Below are 17153 nucleotides of genomic sequence, written 5' to 3' on the forward strand. Positions count from 1 at the left end.
ATTATTGTTAATCAGAAGAAGGCAATAGAAAAGGTTATATTGATTAGTGTAGATGTGGGTATGCCTCCGAATACGAAAATAGTATTAGTGGCGAGTAGAAAATAAAATTAGAAAATAGTTGGTCTTCTGGGTATTTTGGGTGAAAGTTATGAAATAGTAGAAGGACTGACGATGACACAAAATGAAGGTTAGATTCATGAATAATACATTGGGATAGAATTTTAAAAGCAGTTAATAAGAGGAAAAAAATTAAGAGTTTATTTACCAAACAGATATAAGGAATATGAAGTTATTAGTTAGTTATTAAAGCTTGGCATGAGATAGTGTATCGATCTTTCCAACGCGATTGTCCGTTTACAGTCGGCATATGTTTATCATGAACTACGTTAGTTTAAAGTAATAAAGTTGATCACAATAGCATCCCTTTGAATGAGTTCGGAAGCAGCGTGTAGCATGTTATCATAGTAGTTAATAGCCGGCGATCGTGGCCTAAACGTATATATGTCCGGGTAATTATGAACAATCGTGTAGCATGATTTGCTAGTATTTTGCTGTGTAATCACACAGCAGTTCGCTGCAATGAAGAAAATTTTATTGGATTCTTACAACAAAGCATATTCAAATAGCATGGGTTAATGCAAAAGCATCCATGGTTGTATTGTACTAACAATTCATATATACTTATGGTAAGGAGTAAAAATACTAGCAATGAAAGGCAATAAATTTGTTGATATTTAGAATAGTTATGTATAATCGTCGAAGCAATGAAAATTAACTAAGGACTTCGATGAGGGAGTCATATTCGAAATCATATATAAACGCCAAAATAGTCCCAATAATGTTAGTTATGTCTATGAAACTAAGGTTGAGTTCGGCAATCAAGTAAGCGGTTGGCTCTGGGAATAAAATTATTACAAGTCGCTATTTCTTATTTTTAATTTTGATAGTGAAAAAAATTAGCAGGATATATATTCTCACATTACACTTAATAATTTTTTCATAATTGTCAACCATTAATTTTAGAATTCATTGTTGAGACAAAAACAACATCACAATGAGAAAAGAGAGATTTATTTATAAATAACTACTACTATTTTTTCCAACATAGGGGACAATATGAGTCGGACAAGATTAATTAAAGGCACGATAATAATGAATAACGGGTTTTTGGGAAGTTCAACAACAAATCAATATCTAATTATAACTCAATCACAAGCTTCATTATAATTTACATATATGGCATGACCCCTTTGAAACAAAATTTTGGAATTATCATGTCCATTTGTCTGCTGTCTTTGAAGTTGTCCATGCTTAATAAAGTGCAACAAGTCTTCAACTCTACAACAACTCTAATATTCAGAGACAATCAGGCATAGAACATTCTTTTCTGAATAAACCAAGCAATTTACAATACAACACATGGAACTAACAGCTTAACTCAATCTCCATAGAGAACATGTGAACCATCAAAGTGACAAGAAGTGCCGTCTCAACAACTATGTATTCATTATCATGCCTACCTTGCTATCAATACCCATAGCAATAAGAATTTTCAAAACCCAGAATCATCATACACATGTTAAAATTAAATTCTCTATAGTTGTCCATGTTGTATTTACAGTGCTTATTCCTTCAATTCTTTGCCTTTTCACTCATATTTTTCCAACAAAAAAAAAAAAAAGAAAAATACTCCTACAGTTTGATCCCACAATTAATGACTTTAACAGTAAAAGATTGGTTATCCTATGTTCTTGACTAATCTTACATCGAGTATCTATTCAAACATAAACAATGACATAACCAAGAACAAGAAATTAATTATGTCCCAAAAAATACTATGCTTGTTATGTATTTCTACTCTAGCAAACCTAGAATGACATAAGCGAAAAAATTGTTTTGATCTCATGAAGCGGCTGCTAATAATTAATGGAAAATAACTGAATATAAATGGCAAGCAACGGCGGGAATAGCGCCACTAACCAGGGTGAAGGGCTGGGGGACAACGACTCCACTGCTGCGACGAAGCAACTGGCGATTTGCGAACTAGGAAGCGAGCTTCACCACGACGAACACACGCAGATCCCAAGCGCCACCAGCAGAGACAGCGAGTAGACCAGCGGCGGCGACCCTCGTAGGCGGAGCTAGGTTTTGCTCTACTGAAGGGAGAGGCGTGACGTGAAGACCCAAGTTGCCTTTTTTTCCCTCCATTTTTTTTAGCGTCCACTTAGGCCCAAAACGCAAACGTCTCACCAACGGAACCCGGCGCACACAACCCCCGTTCCATTTCCCGCAACCACCTTGGCTCACTCGGCCCACCCGTGAGCGCCCCCACCTCGCTGAAAGCCTGCTCGAGCCGCACAAAGGAGACAACGCGTGTCAGCAGGAGACACGTGGAGATGATATATCTATAAATCTGTACAAAATTACATCTGTACGGTAGAATGACCCAAAAGATAATGTAGGGACTAAGGTGCAATGACTGCAATCAAACTTTAGCTGTTCAGAACTGGTACAATACTCGCTTAATCTAGCAGCTGTATTTTTTCGTTTTTTTTTTTTTTTTTTTTTTTTTGTTCTACAACACACTATCCACTTCCTGGTTTTAACTAGGACTTGAACTCTGCAGCTCTTTAGGAGGCCGACAATTCCTCCCATAAGCCATTGCCTTAGCTGCTAGCTCTAGCGGCTGACCAAACTTATTGGCTTGCAACTCTGACGCAAACCAACCGGGCCAACTGCATAGGAAAGGAAGAAAAGACCCCAAAATATAAAACTGAAAAACCAAAAGATTGTGCGTTTAGTTTATATTTTTTGTTCCCAAGATTTTGCAAAGAAAAAAAGAAAAAATTAAAAGTTTGAAAAAAGAAAACCAGATTTCTATTATTTTCTCTTTTCTTTTCATAAAATACTGAAAACAGGGAATACAGAAGAAAATAAAAACACAAGCCAAAAACACATTTTCCAGAACTGACTATAGCAAAGTAACCATGAATGGTGTATGCAAATTCTGTCTTGTACCATGCAGACTCGAGCAGCATAGAGCTGGAACTGGGCATTGTTTTATGTTGCAGCTGCTTTACTTTCTGGCTCGCAATACGCTGCCAACCATCCCGGCCAGCTGCAAATGAAGAAAAGCTGCAATTGATATGGAAATGCCGTCATCCGCACCTCTCTAAACCTAGCAGGTACCACAAATATAGAATAGGAATGTGTATTGAATTGGGCAACCCCTTGCAGTGTGCAAGGAACCCTATAAATTGGAGAAAAATGCAATTTAAATGTGTAGTTTCAGGTAGAGGTTGTTTACGAGTTAAAGCTACACAACCTCTCCAAGAAACGACTCTCAAAAAGATGAACCAAACCGAATTAATCCGTGATTCCCTTGTACCTTTTATTTATAGTAACTAACTTCTCCAACTAACTACTTAATCTTAACACAACGACAACATTTAACCCATGGATTGCAAACTTGCCATCTGGGAGGAGATATAACAAGAAGGCGGAAAGTGAGAAAGATGAAATCCACATTGCAACCAGCAGTACAGCACAGTCAAAAAAGGCATGTCCATAGCCTTTTACTTCATCAGGTATCATCATAACACCACAAGATATGAGAGACTGTTGATAGGACCTGAACTCACAACCTCTAAGTCACAAACAAGTCACAAGATAGAAACCTTACGATTTCACCGGGACTACCTACCTCGGTAGCAGAATTGAGAACTTCTTAGAGTTCAAACACATCAAAACAACATAAACATTTTGTAACAAGCAGCAGATTGAAAGAAAATTGTCTTAGTAATTTATTGTACTTTCAACGTGCATATTCAAATAACATCACAAAATAGGTTTTAATTTTCAAGTAAGTTAGTTATCTCGATGCTTTCTGAATCTCTAGGACGTGAAGAATAATTCAGAAAATTTGCTTCATGTGTTCATTCACATTTATGTTACCACAACCCAGTAATGGTGTAACAATGTGAACGTTATTGCTAACTAACTATCCTATGTGGCAACTCTAACAAATTCTTGCCAGTAATATTTAAAGCACCCAACAGCACAACCATATAAACAAATTTATCGGGGAACAAAAAAGATAATAAATGAAAACCCAACACTGTTAATTTGTTCAGATTACAACACTTACCAATATCATTATCGGTACCACTAATACTACTAGAGAAGTCCCCTTCGGTTCTCTTTCCTTCAAAATTGACAGGCATACAATATATGCATGCAAAGAATGAAATACTCAATACTATGGTACATTATGATATATTTACGCTGCTGCCGATTGTTTGTCCTCATAATCATCAAGATTAAGAGCATGCAGCAACTTTGGCCAAGACTCCGGAATTCCTCCAGGCAGGTCAAACACCAATAATTTTCCTCTACTACGGTAGAATTCCTCGACAGGCCGAGTCTGCAGCGTTAATGCCAAAAGATCCAAAACAAATTAGAAATCAAATGGAAATATTCATTCATAAAAGACTTAGAAATACAAACCATTTATACAACTCCCTAAGATCTTGCAAGCAAAATAATAATGCAAGTTCACCTGAACAATAATAGCAACGACAGAACCATACCATTTCATTGTATATTCGAAGCCTTTCTCTCACCACTGCTTCAGTGTCATCTGATCTGGTAATGAGCTTCGACAAACAATTTGCAGGAGGAAGAAGAGGGGCCATGATGATTCCAGGGCTCCCATCCTCAGCCTTGATGTTGATGGAAGCAATATTGAAATTCCCCCCACACTGATTGCAAATTCTCCTACCAAGGCATTTCTCAAGAAGTATATCTTCTTGGAGCTTCAGATTGATTACCAAGTCAAGGTCAGTCACCCCTTCCAATATTTCCTGAGCAGCACAAAAAATAAAAGTAAAAAAAAAAAACTTGAGCACTTGTTCTATAAACTGCTACAGTGAAAGTAAGCACATTACATAAACACTTGGGACCCAAAACATAAAAGTGGTAAAGCAACTTGAGAAGGAGAGACAAAGAAACTGATTGCTTAGGTTCAGCATAACTCACATGATGATGAGATATATAGAAATACGTTTATATAAAGACGCATTAAATGAGACCTTACTTATTTCAACAGTGGTAAAGCATTTGCCAGAAAGGGGCCAAGAGTAGTAGCTGACTAGCTGAAAAGGGAACTATGAAAGATGCAAGGTAACTTAAATCATCACATCACAATATCATATTATAATTTAATTCTCAATGCAAATTACACTTTTTTCCGAAATCTAATACCAAATGGCAATATTCTACTTTCCCATGTTCATTTAACCAGATTTTGCAATAGGAAAAAGGGAGAATACCTAGATTAAAATACACTTTACCGAAGTGAAGATACTCACTGCTTGCTTTATTGTTCGAGGAAAGCCATCTAGAATAAATCCCGTCTCGCCATTAGCTTCTCCAGCAGCAAGTTTTTTTGACAACAAACTTATGATAAGTTCATCTGACACCAATTGACCTCGATTTACAATTTCCGATAGCTGCAAGACACCAAAAATTACAAAGCTGAAGGCAAACAAGACAGCATGATGACATAAACCGAAAAAAAGTATTCCAAAAGATAGAAGGATTAGACCACATGATAGAGCAATTGAAATTTATTCCTGTAATACCTATGCAATAGTTAACTCTGAAACAAATATTCAGTCAAGTGACCATTAAGAAGAGATTGAGAACAATCAGGTATCCAGTACCTTAATCACATACAAATGGCAGAATAAAAATTGAGTAATCACCAATCAAGACTTCACTAGTATGGATTAGGAGAACATTAGGAGTTAGGACTGCTGGGTTTTTCATTTCAGCCAGAATTTTGTAGAGGGAAAAAAAAGATACTGTTGAAAAAATAAAATTTTAATTCTGTTTTCACACTTTTTTTATTCTTCACAAATCTTGAAAATAGAAAATACTGAAACATATTCTTCACACAAAAACCAGTTCTCCTGCAAAAGTTCTATTTTGGATACAGATACCCTTCAATTTTCTAACTCCGCCTATGCTACATCTGCGATACATAGCTAGTCCTAAGCCCGGATAAAAGAGGAGGATTGTGCTAGGCCTTTGACAGCCAACATAAAAAATTAGCCGAATTCTCATAACATGGATCAAAGACGTTATAGCACTAAAGCTAGATTGTTGCCCGGAAGCAACGCGCTGTATGACTAGCGTACAGTGTCAAATGAGCAAGAGCCGTTGCATCGATGCCCACGTTTAGTGTTAAATGAATAAGGGTTCCCGTGTTTTCGTGAACGGACGAGGATAATTAAGTTAGTTCACAAAAAAAAAAAGGTAAAGGTAAAACTTGGAGCGATAGAAGGTTGAGATTTAGGACATAGAACTTAGGCACTCAAATAGGAAAATCCATGGAGGTGGTGAATATTATGACAAAGAGAAAGATTAACATATGCTAACAAAAAACAAAATAGATCGGTGTGAAGGCTAGGGAGTTGGATACTTCTGGATTTAAACTTTGGTATACAGGAAAAAGCGTACGATAAGGTGTCAAGGGATGTCTTATGGAAGGTTTTGGAAAGTAAGAGAGTAAGCATTGCATATATTCGTGCAATTAAAGATATATATAATGAGACTACAACTAGTGTGAAAGCTCAAGGTAGTGTGACAGAGGAATTTTCTATTAGTATAGAATTAAGTCCATACATTTTCACATTAATCTTGGAAGTACTCACAGAGCATATCCAAAAGTCTGTGCTATGGTACATACTTTTTGCTGATGATATCGTCCTTATGGGAGAGTAAAAAAAAAAGACCTAAATAAGAAGTTGAATTTATGAAAAGAAGCTTTAGAAGTGTATAATCTACGCAAAAGCTGTAGCAAGACGAAATATATGGAATGTAATTCGGCCGCCGAAGGTAAAATCCTAATAAAATGTGATGATTGGAGAAAATATCCTACGAAAAGTTAAAAATTTTAAATATCTTGAATGCCATACAAGATAATGGAAAGATTGAATAGAATGTAAATCATAGGATACAAGTAGGTTGGTCAAAATTCTGGTTTTATATGTGACAAAAAAAATGTCTTTAAAACTTAAAAATAAATTCCATCGCACTGCTACCAGACCAACTATGCTTTATGGTACAGAGTGTTGGGCGGTCAAAGGAAAGCACGAATATAAGTTAAGTGTAACAGAAATAAAAATGTTAAGATGGATAAGTAGTTATACGCAATTAGATAGAATAAGGAACGAAGATATAAGAGAGAGTTAGAATAGCACTTATTGTGAAAAAATGGTAGAATCACGTCTCAAATGGTTTGAACATATGAGAAGAAGACCGACAAATCACTCAATTAAGAGGGTGGATGAAATGGAAGATGGACAAAGACTGAAATGCAGAGAAAGACCTAGAAAGACTATCCATGAGATGGTCAAATGAGATTTACCTATAAACAATCTCTCTCCAAACATGATACATGATAGAGCTCAATGATATCGTTTGATTTATGTAGCCGACCTTACCTACTAGGACAAAACTTTATTATTGTTGTTGGTGTTTACATCCATCAATTTTCTAGTAACAGTGCAGTCCCAAAAAATGACATATGAAAGTGGATGTGGGCTGAGACTCAGAAACTTTTTAAGAGTGCATCTAGAATACAATGGAATTGGAATTGATTTGGTTACAAAATCAAATTCTTTGTTTGGAATAGATAAGAAATAGAAATTGAATTGATTTACAAGTTATGACTAAAAGATAAGTATGGAAGAGGTGCTAGAGGCCTCCGGTCAACTGCGCCAGCCACCGACCCAGGGTGACATCTGACTACTGATATTGATGGTGTAAAAAATAAAGGATAAAAATATAAAATCAAATCATTATATCAATTTTTAAATCAAAGCAATTACTACTATTAATTCCAAACACACTAATGCATTTCCAATTTACTTCTTTTCAAATCAAATCCAATCCAAAAATATTTGTTCCAAACACAGTTCGAACATTGGAATTGGTACTTTGAGTTTGAGTAGGAGGCTTCACAAAACCACCTCATAGGTTGGAATTGCAAGAACAACTCTTAAAAAAATAAAATAAATAAGAAATCAGTGGCAAAATTTCCAAAAGAGTTATAGTAAAGCGGCTAATCACTCTGGAGAAATAAGTCAAAAGGTTTCATTAGACTTTTTCATTTCCCATGTAAATTGAAAGAGATACATTATGAAATCAAATGCTTGAAATGGATCATGCTACTGTGCATACAAATTCATTCAAAGTCAACAACAAAACAACATAAACGTTAAAAAAAATGAAGCCCTCCGAGAATGAAAAAAAAAATTGAAAAGAAAAAAGGTGCAATATAGAGAAACCTCCGAAGAGAAGGGGCCCGAGGAAGCGAGCTCTTCCCTAACGAGATCGCCGGTGGCGATGTGAGGGACGCCAAGGAGGTTGGAGAGGCGGCTGGCGTAGGTTCCTTTTCCGACGCCGGGGCAGCCAAGGAAGACCCACTGCACCTGCCGCTTCTTCTCATTCGGTGGCGGCGGAGAGGGAAGGGGGTTGAGGCGAAAGTGCGGCGGCGCGTGGGACTTGTTGTTGTTGTCGTTGGTTCCTGAGGGAGGCACCGCCGAGGAAAGTGACCTCCACCTCGCCAGTAGTGAAGAGATGGAGGAGCGGTTCGCTACTCGCGTTACGGCCGACATGAGAGGAAGAGTAAGGGGGACAAGGGAGAGGAGAGATTTGGAAGACAGATGGGTATGAAGAGGGAGATGGGACTTGTGAGTTACTTCCTCACGTCACGTGCTTTTCTCCTAGCAAATCCTATTAATTAATTAGTAGTATTTAGATTCCAAAATCAATTATTTATCAGGTTTTTTTTTTTTTTTTGGATTTTGAATGGTTAAATCTTATGAATGAAGATGCTAAAAATATTTTTTTATGATGATTTTTATTTAAAAAGTATAATTTATTTGTTTGACCACATATTAAATAAAAGTAATACTTTTATAATATATGAAAATTTAGCCCTATAATTTATCATTTAATGGTCAAAATAAAATATCTTCACATGATGATAATTATAAAATCTTTATTAGGAGTAGCCATCAAATCTTATTATGTGCCGATGAAATTTTGGACGTCATTAGTTTAATTTTGCGAGGAGTCTTTCGACTCCATCCTTGTGTGGATTCGAATTACTGACCTTAGTATTTAGTATTATCATGATTTTGCTATGAGAAGAATTACGATGACTATTGATACATCTATCAAGGTCGATATCGCAACTAAAAGAGACAAAACAAAGATGTTTTGCTAGAATGTATATTCAAATAAATTTAGAGTTGTCAATCGTGGATGAAATCGTTATTAAAGACACCAAATTTAAAGTAGAATATGAAAACTTGGATTTTATTTATGATAGGTGTAGATGTTTTGGTCAAACCATTTATTAATGCAACCAAAGATCAAAGCATGATAAGTAACGAAAAATGAATGCATCATCAATAATAAAAAAGTGAAATCAGATGATGAGCCACACGTTGTGTCATCAGAAGAAGTGAAAAACAGTGATGAACAAGCATCAATGAAGAGCGAAAATCAAAAAAATGTTCTAATTGTCAATTCCAAAAAAATTGTCATGCAATCAAGGACAACAAAGTAGAGAATTATTCTTCATGAAGATACATTGCATGGAAATAAATTAGAGGATGAGAGAATGACTGATTTACTGGGATCACAAGACAATAATAAGTGGACACAACACAAGTCAACAATAAAAAAAATTAATTTTTGTTGCTAATGAGTTATCACAATTGGATCCAACTTTTCAGTTTGTTACTAAAGTCTCTTTGAAAAAAGGGTTTAATTTCTTCAAAAACAAAGCTTACCTCCGTTTTGAGTAGAATCATAATAATAAAGGAGCAAAAATCTTTTATCAACTTATGAAGAATGTATCAGAGAGAACCTCCAGAAAGAAAATGACGAAAAAATTTTCAAAATTCCATCTCAAACTTTGCAATTTTTCTGATACAAATAACCATCAACGTGAGTCTTTGGAGAAGTAAAATGTGGAAGTGAATCAAATAGCTCTAACAAAAGAGGGAGCTATTTTTCATGAAGAGACATTGCATGGAAATAAATTAAAGGATGAGAGAAAGAGTAATTTATTGGAATCGCAAGACAATAATGAGTGGACCCAAGTCAACAACAAAAAAAAAGAGAAAAATAGTCTCATTACAATTGGGTCTATCTTTTTAGTTTGGTAATAAAGCCTTTATGAAAAAAAAAAGTTTATTTTTTTCAAAAATAAAGTTTACTTTTGTTTTGAGTAAAAATCATAATAATAAGAGGACAAAAGTCTTATATTAGCGTATGAAAAATATATTAGGGAGAACTTCCAAAAAGAAAATGGTAAGTAAACTTTTAAAACTCCATCTTAAACTTCTATCCATAAGAGAAAATGGCACGCCTCTCTTCAAAACTCTCCTTGATACAAATGACCATCAACCTGAGTCTTTAGAAAAGTAAAATGTAAAAAGTGGATCAAACAGCTCTGACAAAAGATCATGATCCTCCATTATCGGTCTAAAATCGGTATATTTTCTGTATATACTATCTCTATTTTAACTTTATAAATAATGTGAATTATAAATAGTAATAAACTAGCTCATGTTCATTACAAAGAGCTTGTCAATAAATTTTACCCCCTCTTTTTTGTTTTTTTGGAGACTTATATTAGGTTTGATTCTTTAGAAGTCTTTGGAATAAACTAGTTGTCAAGCTATTGAAATTTCAGAGGCTAACAAATATAGTGGTAGCATGTGTGGATCTTGTCCTCCGTCAAAGTAAATAACTACAAAGTCATAGATATTATGGATCAATGTATTTGTGTTGAAGTGGCTTCAAAAGTCAGAAATTAGAGATTTTGTGCAGTGCATAGTAGCCTTGTTCAAGCTCATCAAGTTAGCTTATAGGATTATCTCATTAGCATGACTGAGGAGGTGTTTTGTCTGTAAATTGTTGTGGAAGATTTTAGTGAAAGTTTTTATCCAAGTGAGGTTAGTGGAGGATCTTTCAATTTTTCTAGGGCGGACTCGTTAGCTATATGTTGTGAGGCAATGGTCATATAACCGTTATTGTTAATAAATTAGTATTATATTACTCTGTATATATTACTTACAAACACTTTTATTCTCATAATTTCTTCTAATTTTTTCAATCTCCTCTAAAATTTCTAAAATAGGAACTATTGTGTAACGCTCTTAGTATCAAAATGTTATACTTTCAGCTGTGCCACTCTGATAGCAAGAAGTATTACGACGACTTCATATACTTAGTAAAAAAATATGAGTCTTTGACTTGGAACCATATCGTTGTTTTCTTTAAAAAAATGGAAAAGACTTTAAAATTGAAAATCATCAAGTATATTCATATATATATATATATATATATATATATATATATATATATATATATATATATATATATAACTTATTATATAAGTAGCTTATAGATATAATATACATATAAAACATACAACTCTTATTCCTCTTACAAAATTATAATAACAAAGGTGAGGAAAGAAAAAATTATAACATCATATAAACAAAACATAATAAAACTCTTTATAATGCTCCTTCATTCGATTCCTGAAAAAGTAAAGTTGTAGGGGGTGAGAACCTAACCATACGGTCTCACCACGGAGTTTTAGAATTGTCGTAAGAAGATATTTAATAAGAAAACTGTTTTCAAACTCAATAATTATCGTTGTCTTGTGAATCTTTTGAAAACTGACGGTTTAACCATCCAAAAATTCAAAACCTTCTTTAAAGAAATCAGTTAACTATTCAAATCAAAGATTGTATGAATGATTAACCTATTCCAAGCATAGGTTCATTAAGTCTATGCTGAACCAACTTGATTTTTCATACTTAACTAAATCTCACTCAGAAACCAATCACAGCATCATGCCCATTCACGCAATCAATCAGCACTTATCATCAATTCAGTACCAAAATTCAATCTCAAAAGTACCACACTAAAGCAAACACAGACAAAATAGACAAGAAAAACACAGATATGACTACAACAAAACAGCATTTTGGCGACGATTTTTTTAATGCTTGGTGACGGTTTTAACTGTCACTAAATGGTTTTGCGACAGTTAAAAAAAACGTCACATATTTGAGCGTCGCCAGTTGACATAGTGACGGTTTTGGACCACCGATGGTAAGGAGTGTTACTAAATTATTTATGACGGTTTTTAAAACATAAAACTATCACTAATTTGTAACACTTGTAAAGGAACTGTATTTCGCAATGTTTTGAAACTGTCGTTAAATTACCAAATCCTATGACAATTTTTTCTTATATTTCATGACTATTTTAAACTGTCACAATTTAGCGACGATTTGAAACCATCACTAAGTTACTAGTTCTTATGACAGTTTTAGGCATATTTAGTGACTATTTAAACCGTCATAATATTTGTAGTGATAGTTTTTAGATTTAAGTCCGTTACTAAGTTACTTATTCTTGTGACAATTTTTTCTTGTATTTAGTGATTGTTTTAAACTGTCATAATCTCTCCAACATCAAAGCTTTCTTTTATTAAATATTGCAAAAAAATATTTCTATTCTAAATAATAATTTATATGTGTCTACCAATAAAATAATAAATAGCATTCTACAAGTTTTATATAGTCATACTCCATAAAATATAAATACAAAAAATTCCAAGTTAATCCAAACATGTAAAGCTAACAATTGTACTTGTAACTTAATCCTTAACTTTTCTTCGCAACTTCGCTTCACCTTCGACCTCAATAGTATTCAACTTCAGCAATTGCTTCACATGCAACTCTTCAATACAATAAACTCTCTCTTGCCCTCTTCAACAATTTCTTGTGATCTCCTATTATTGAAGACCCAAACAAGACAAACTATGCATCAATGAACAATATTCTAGATGAACAAACAAATATTATAATATTAATACTACTTGTTGGTGTTGTCCAAATTCTTTTATTAAGTGATTAACCTTGGGTTCCAATTTCCACAGCTCATAGTAATTTTCCTAATATCATATATATTAACATCCCTTATAGATGGTTTATGATTGCAATAACTCAATTACTCAAATACTTTATAATACCAGAAATCCAAATCAGTAAGGAATAATGTTTTATTATGTATCTCCTTTTAAATTATAGGGATAAATATAGCCACCGCTGCTGAGGAGATAAAAAATGCACCCCCAGATTAACACGTTGAAAAGGTTCCTTCAAATTGGATAAAACTAACACCCTATGATTCCGATTGCTTAGAACAATTAATGCATAATCTATATTCAAGTTTAAAAATTGAGAAAAGACTAACCTTTATAAGCGAGTTTCTGATTATCGAGCTAAGCCTTGAAGATGAAGGTGAAAACAAACCCCCAAATTTCCAAAATTCTCTATATTGTTGAGTAAGTCTTGGACCTGCTCCAACGACCTTGATTAGCGGATATTTTATAAGTGAATTTCTGATTATTAAGCTAAGCCTTGAAGATAAAGGTGAAAAAAAACCCGCAAATTTCCAAAATTCTCTACATTGTTGAGTAAGTCTTGAACCTGCTCCAACGACCTTGATAAGCGGATATTTTATACGCTTTTTGCCATCATTTTCATATAGTTTTTAGTATGTTTTGTTTAAGTTTTATTGAGTTTTCATAGTTTTTAGTGCAAGATTCACATTTTTGGATTATACTTTAAGTTTGTGTATTTTTACGCAATTTTAGGTATTTTCTAGCTGAAATTTAGGAGTTGGAGCAAATGTCTGATTCAGAGACAGAGAAAGCACAGCAGATGCTGTCCGGATCTGACCTCCTTGCATTCGAAAGAGCTTTTCTGGAGTTACAGAAGTCCAAATGGAGCGTTCTCAACGTCTATGGAAAGCTAACATCCGGATCTTTCCATCAATGTATAATAGTTTATACTTTGCTTCAGAATTGAAGGCCCAAAACTGGCGTTCAACACCAGCCTCCTGCCCTATTCTAGCGTCCAGCGACCAAAGAAGAAGAGACCAGCATCCAACGCCCAAGAAGGACACCCTAGCCAGTGTTCAACACCCTAGAGCCCTCCTAGCATGTGGATCTCAATCAAGCTCAGCCCAAACACTCACTAAGGGGGCCCCAGAAGTGAATTTTATCACTAAAAGACTGTTTTACCCTTCTTATGTAATCCTTAGTCATTAGTTTAGTATTTAAAGGACAAGGATCACCCTTGTTCAAAGACTTTTTGCCATATTTTCAAATTACACACTGTATTTTTTATCAGTATGAGTTTCTAAATCTCCTAGATTTACGGGAGGAGCTCTGCTGAGTTTATGGATTAATAAAGTACTACTGTTCTATCTCAATACGTGTTTGATTCTCTATTCTAAGATGTATATTCGTTCTTCATCATTATGAATGTGTTAAACCGGCACAAGGTTATCTCATTCTACATGGGTTCAGAGTGAGTTCTTCATCGGACAATGATGAACCACTAGCTTGATTATACATCTCTTAGACGGTTAATCCACGACTTCGTTGGGGACTTCTCGAAACACCAGTTCAGCCGAGTACGAGAAGATTAGAGTCTTTGTGGTAGAGGCTAGAACCAAAGGCGCAGCATCCTTTGATCCAAAAGATTCGACCTTGTTTGTGGCGTTTTGAGTATGATCACTAAGGAGAATGAACTGCAGGAGCTTCACCCTTAATCAGACTGGATCCGCACTAACCCTGGGGTTCATATCTGGAGGAGCATTAGCGATCTCTTAAGAAGGGCGTTGATCACATACAGCCTGCCATAGAATAAATCATTCATAGTTAGAATAGACAGTAAGATCGGATTAATCCAGAAGAACAAAGCATCTCCATATCATTGCGTTCACCATCAACTGAGTAACATTTTATTTGTTTTCTTCTTATGCGTTCAAACAATCAAACAACTTTTCTATCCACCTGACTAAGATCTACAAGATAACCATAGCTTGCTTCAAATCACAATCCTCATGGGATTGACCCTGACTCACTCACGTATTACTTGGACGACCCAGTGCACTTGCTGGTTCAGTTGCACGGAAGTGTGGAAATCCGTGCACCAAGTTTTTGGCGCCGTTGCCGGAGATTGTTCGAATATGGACAACTAACGGATTATCTTGTTGCTTAGATTAGGTATTGTTTTTAATTTTGTTTGAGTCTTTTTTTCCTTCTTCTTTTTTGAAAAATAAAAAAATTTCAAAAATATTTTCTTTTCTTTATTTAATTCTTGTTTTTGGTTTAAGTCTTTTGTTTGTATTCTTGTGGAATTTTCAAATTTCTTGTTTCTTTTTCCAAAAATTTTTCAAAAATAGTGTCTTTAGTTTGAGTTTTGAGTCAATCTTTAAGTTTGGTGTCTACTTGAATATTTTCTTTTAAAATTTTCGAAAATTGTGTCTTTGGTTTTTAAAATTTTTAAGTTTGGTATGCTTTGCATGTTCTTGTTTTCTTTTAATCCTTTGAGTTTTGTTCTTGGTGTTCTTCTTGATCTTCAAAGTGTTCTTGTTTTTCTTCTTCTTTTGATCATAAAATTTTTAAGTTTGGTGTCTCTTTGTGTTTTTCTTTGCAATTTTCAAATTCTAAGTGTTTTAGATCTAAAAATTTTAAGTTTGGTGTCTCTTTGTTGTTTTTTCTTTCTTCATTAATTTCAAAAATAAAAAAATAAATATCTTTTCTATTTTTTTTTATCTTAAGTTTGGTAGCTAACCCGGACATTGTCTCTCTGTTGCACATTAATACCATTAGATAGAATATGTGCCCTGTCACCATTTGAGGGAATATGTGCCCTGCCACCATTTGAAGGAATAGGTGCCTTGTCACCCTTACAACCAGAGAGAAAACATAGACTTACTTGTCATCAATAATCCTCAATCATGTCTCATTTATCATATTCATTTTATTTCATACTCAAACTCAGTTTTCATCATTCTTCTTCCTCATCTCTTTTCCGGAGCAAGTGGACAACGCCACTATCTCTTACCCGGGGTCTTAACTCTTAATCGAATTCAATTTCATTTTCAAATCTATTTCTCAATATCATTCAATTCATTCAAAAATCATAGTTTAAAATCAATCCTCATTCTCACACTTATTCTCATCATACCTCTCATTACTTTCTTCAATAATTCAGATTCAAAATATAATCCATTCCTTTCTAAATAAATCAAACAAAAACATAATCTTTTTCTTAATGGCTCCAAAAATCAAATTATAAAATCTTGGAAAATATAAATCTTCCTAAATAACCACTTCAAATAAAACTTTCAATTTTTATAAAAAAATTTGGCAACATCTTTTTTAAAATTTAGACTTTGTCACCTTTCAAGGGTCCCAACCAAACCATTTCTAAACCTCAATCATTTTCTAAAATCCAACCAAGTCTGATATCCAATAATTTTCAAAATCGAACTAATTTCAATAATAAATCTTTTTAAAAATCAAACCGGCTCCAACATTAAATCATTTATAAAATCAAACCACTTTCAAAATCAAATCATTTTCATATCTCAAACCATTTCCAGTGCCGATTCATCTTCATTATCAAATTAACTCCAAAACTAAGAAAAATCACTTTTCATAATATTCAACCAAATAACTTAACAAATCAATTTCTTATCAATCACTGCACACCACTCAAACAATCAGTAATTCAATCACTACAAAAAAAGGCCTATGGTCACGATATAGCTACTAAAAAGAGTGACCATAGATCTATGGTCACGGTTTTGGACTTATGGACACGGGTTTTTACCGTGGCCTATTCTCTCGTGACCATAAGTCTATGGTTACGGTTTTTTTATCTATGGTCACGGTTTTTATTTTCAAATTCTGACACTTTAAACCACGTTTTTTTTACCATGGTCACACCTAAAAACCGTGATCATAGCCTCTATGGTCACCCCTCCTTAAAACCGTGACCATAGACTCTATATTTACCCCTTCTTAAAATCGTGACCATAGCCTTATATATGGTCATAGTTTTCACCGTGACCATAGCTCTACGGTCACCCCTCCTTAAACCGTGACCATAGCCTCTATGGTCACCCCTCCTTAAAATAGTGACTATAGCCTTATCTATGGTCACAGTTTTCACCGTGACCATAACTTT

General features: G+C 34.4%; 1 protein-coding gene across 1 annotated transcript; it reads right to left on the reverse strand.

The window, feature by feature from the left end:
• Nucleotides 1-3779: 3779 nt before the first annotated feature.
• Nucleotides 3780-8818, reverse strand: LOC112742410 (adenylate kinase 1, chloroplastic). Its single transcript, XM_025791650.3, has 4 exons — nucleotides 8355-8818; nucleotides 5370-5510; nucleotides 4590-4862; nucleotides 3780-4423 (listed from the first exon to the last, which is right to left on the reverse strand). Exons 1-4 carry the CDS (start codon nucleotides 8682-8684, stop codon nucleotides 4280-4282), a joined length of 888 nt encoding a protein of 295 aa, XP_025647435.1. The 5' UTR covers nucleotides 8685-8818; the 3' UTR covers nucleotides 3780-4279.
• Nucleotides 8819-17153: the final 8335 nt, after the last annotated feature.

Source organism: Arachis hypogaea, chromosome 2 (genome assembly GCF_003086295.3).
Source record: "Arachis hypogaea cultivar Tifrunner chromosome 2, arahy.Tifrunner.gnm2.J5K5, whole genome shotgun sequence".
Lineage (NCBI taxonomy): Eukaryota > Viridiplantae > Streptophyta > Magnoliopsida > Fabales > Fabaceae > Arachis > Arachis hypogaea.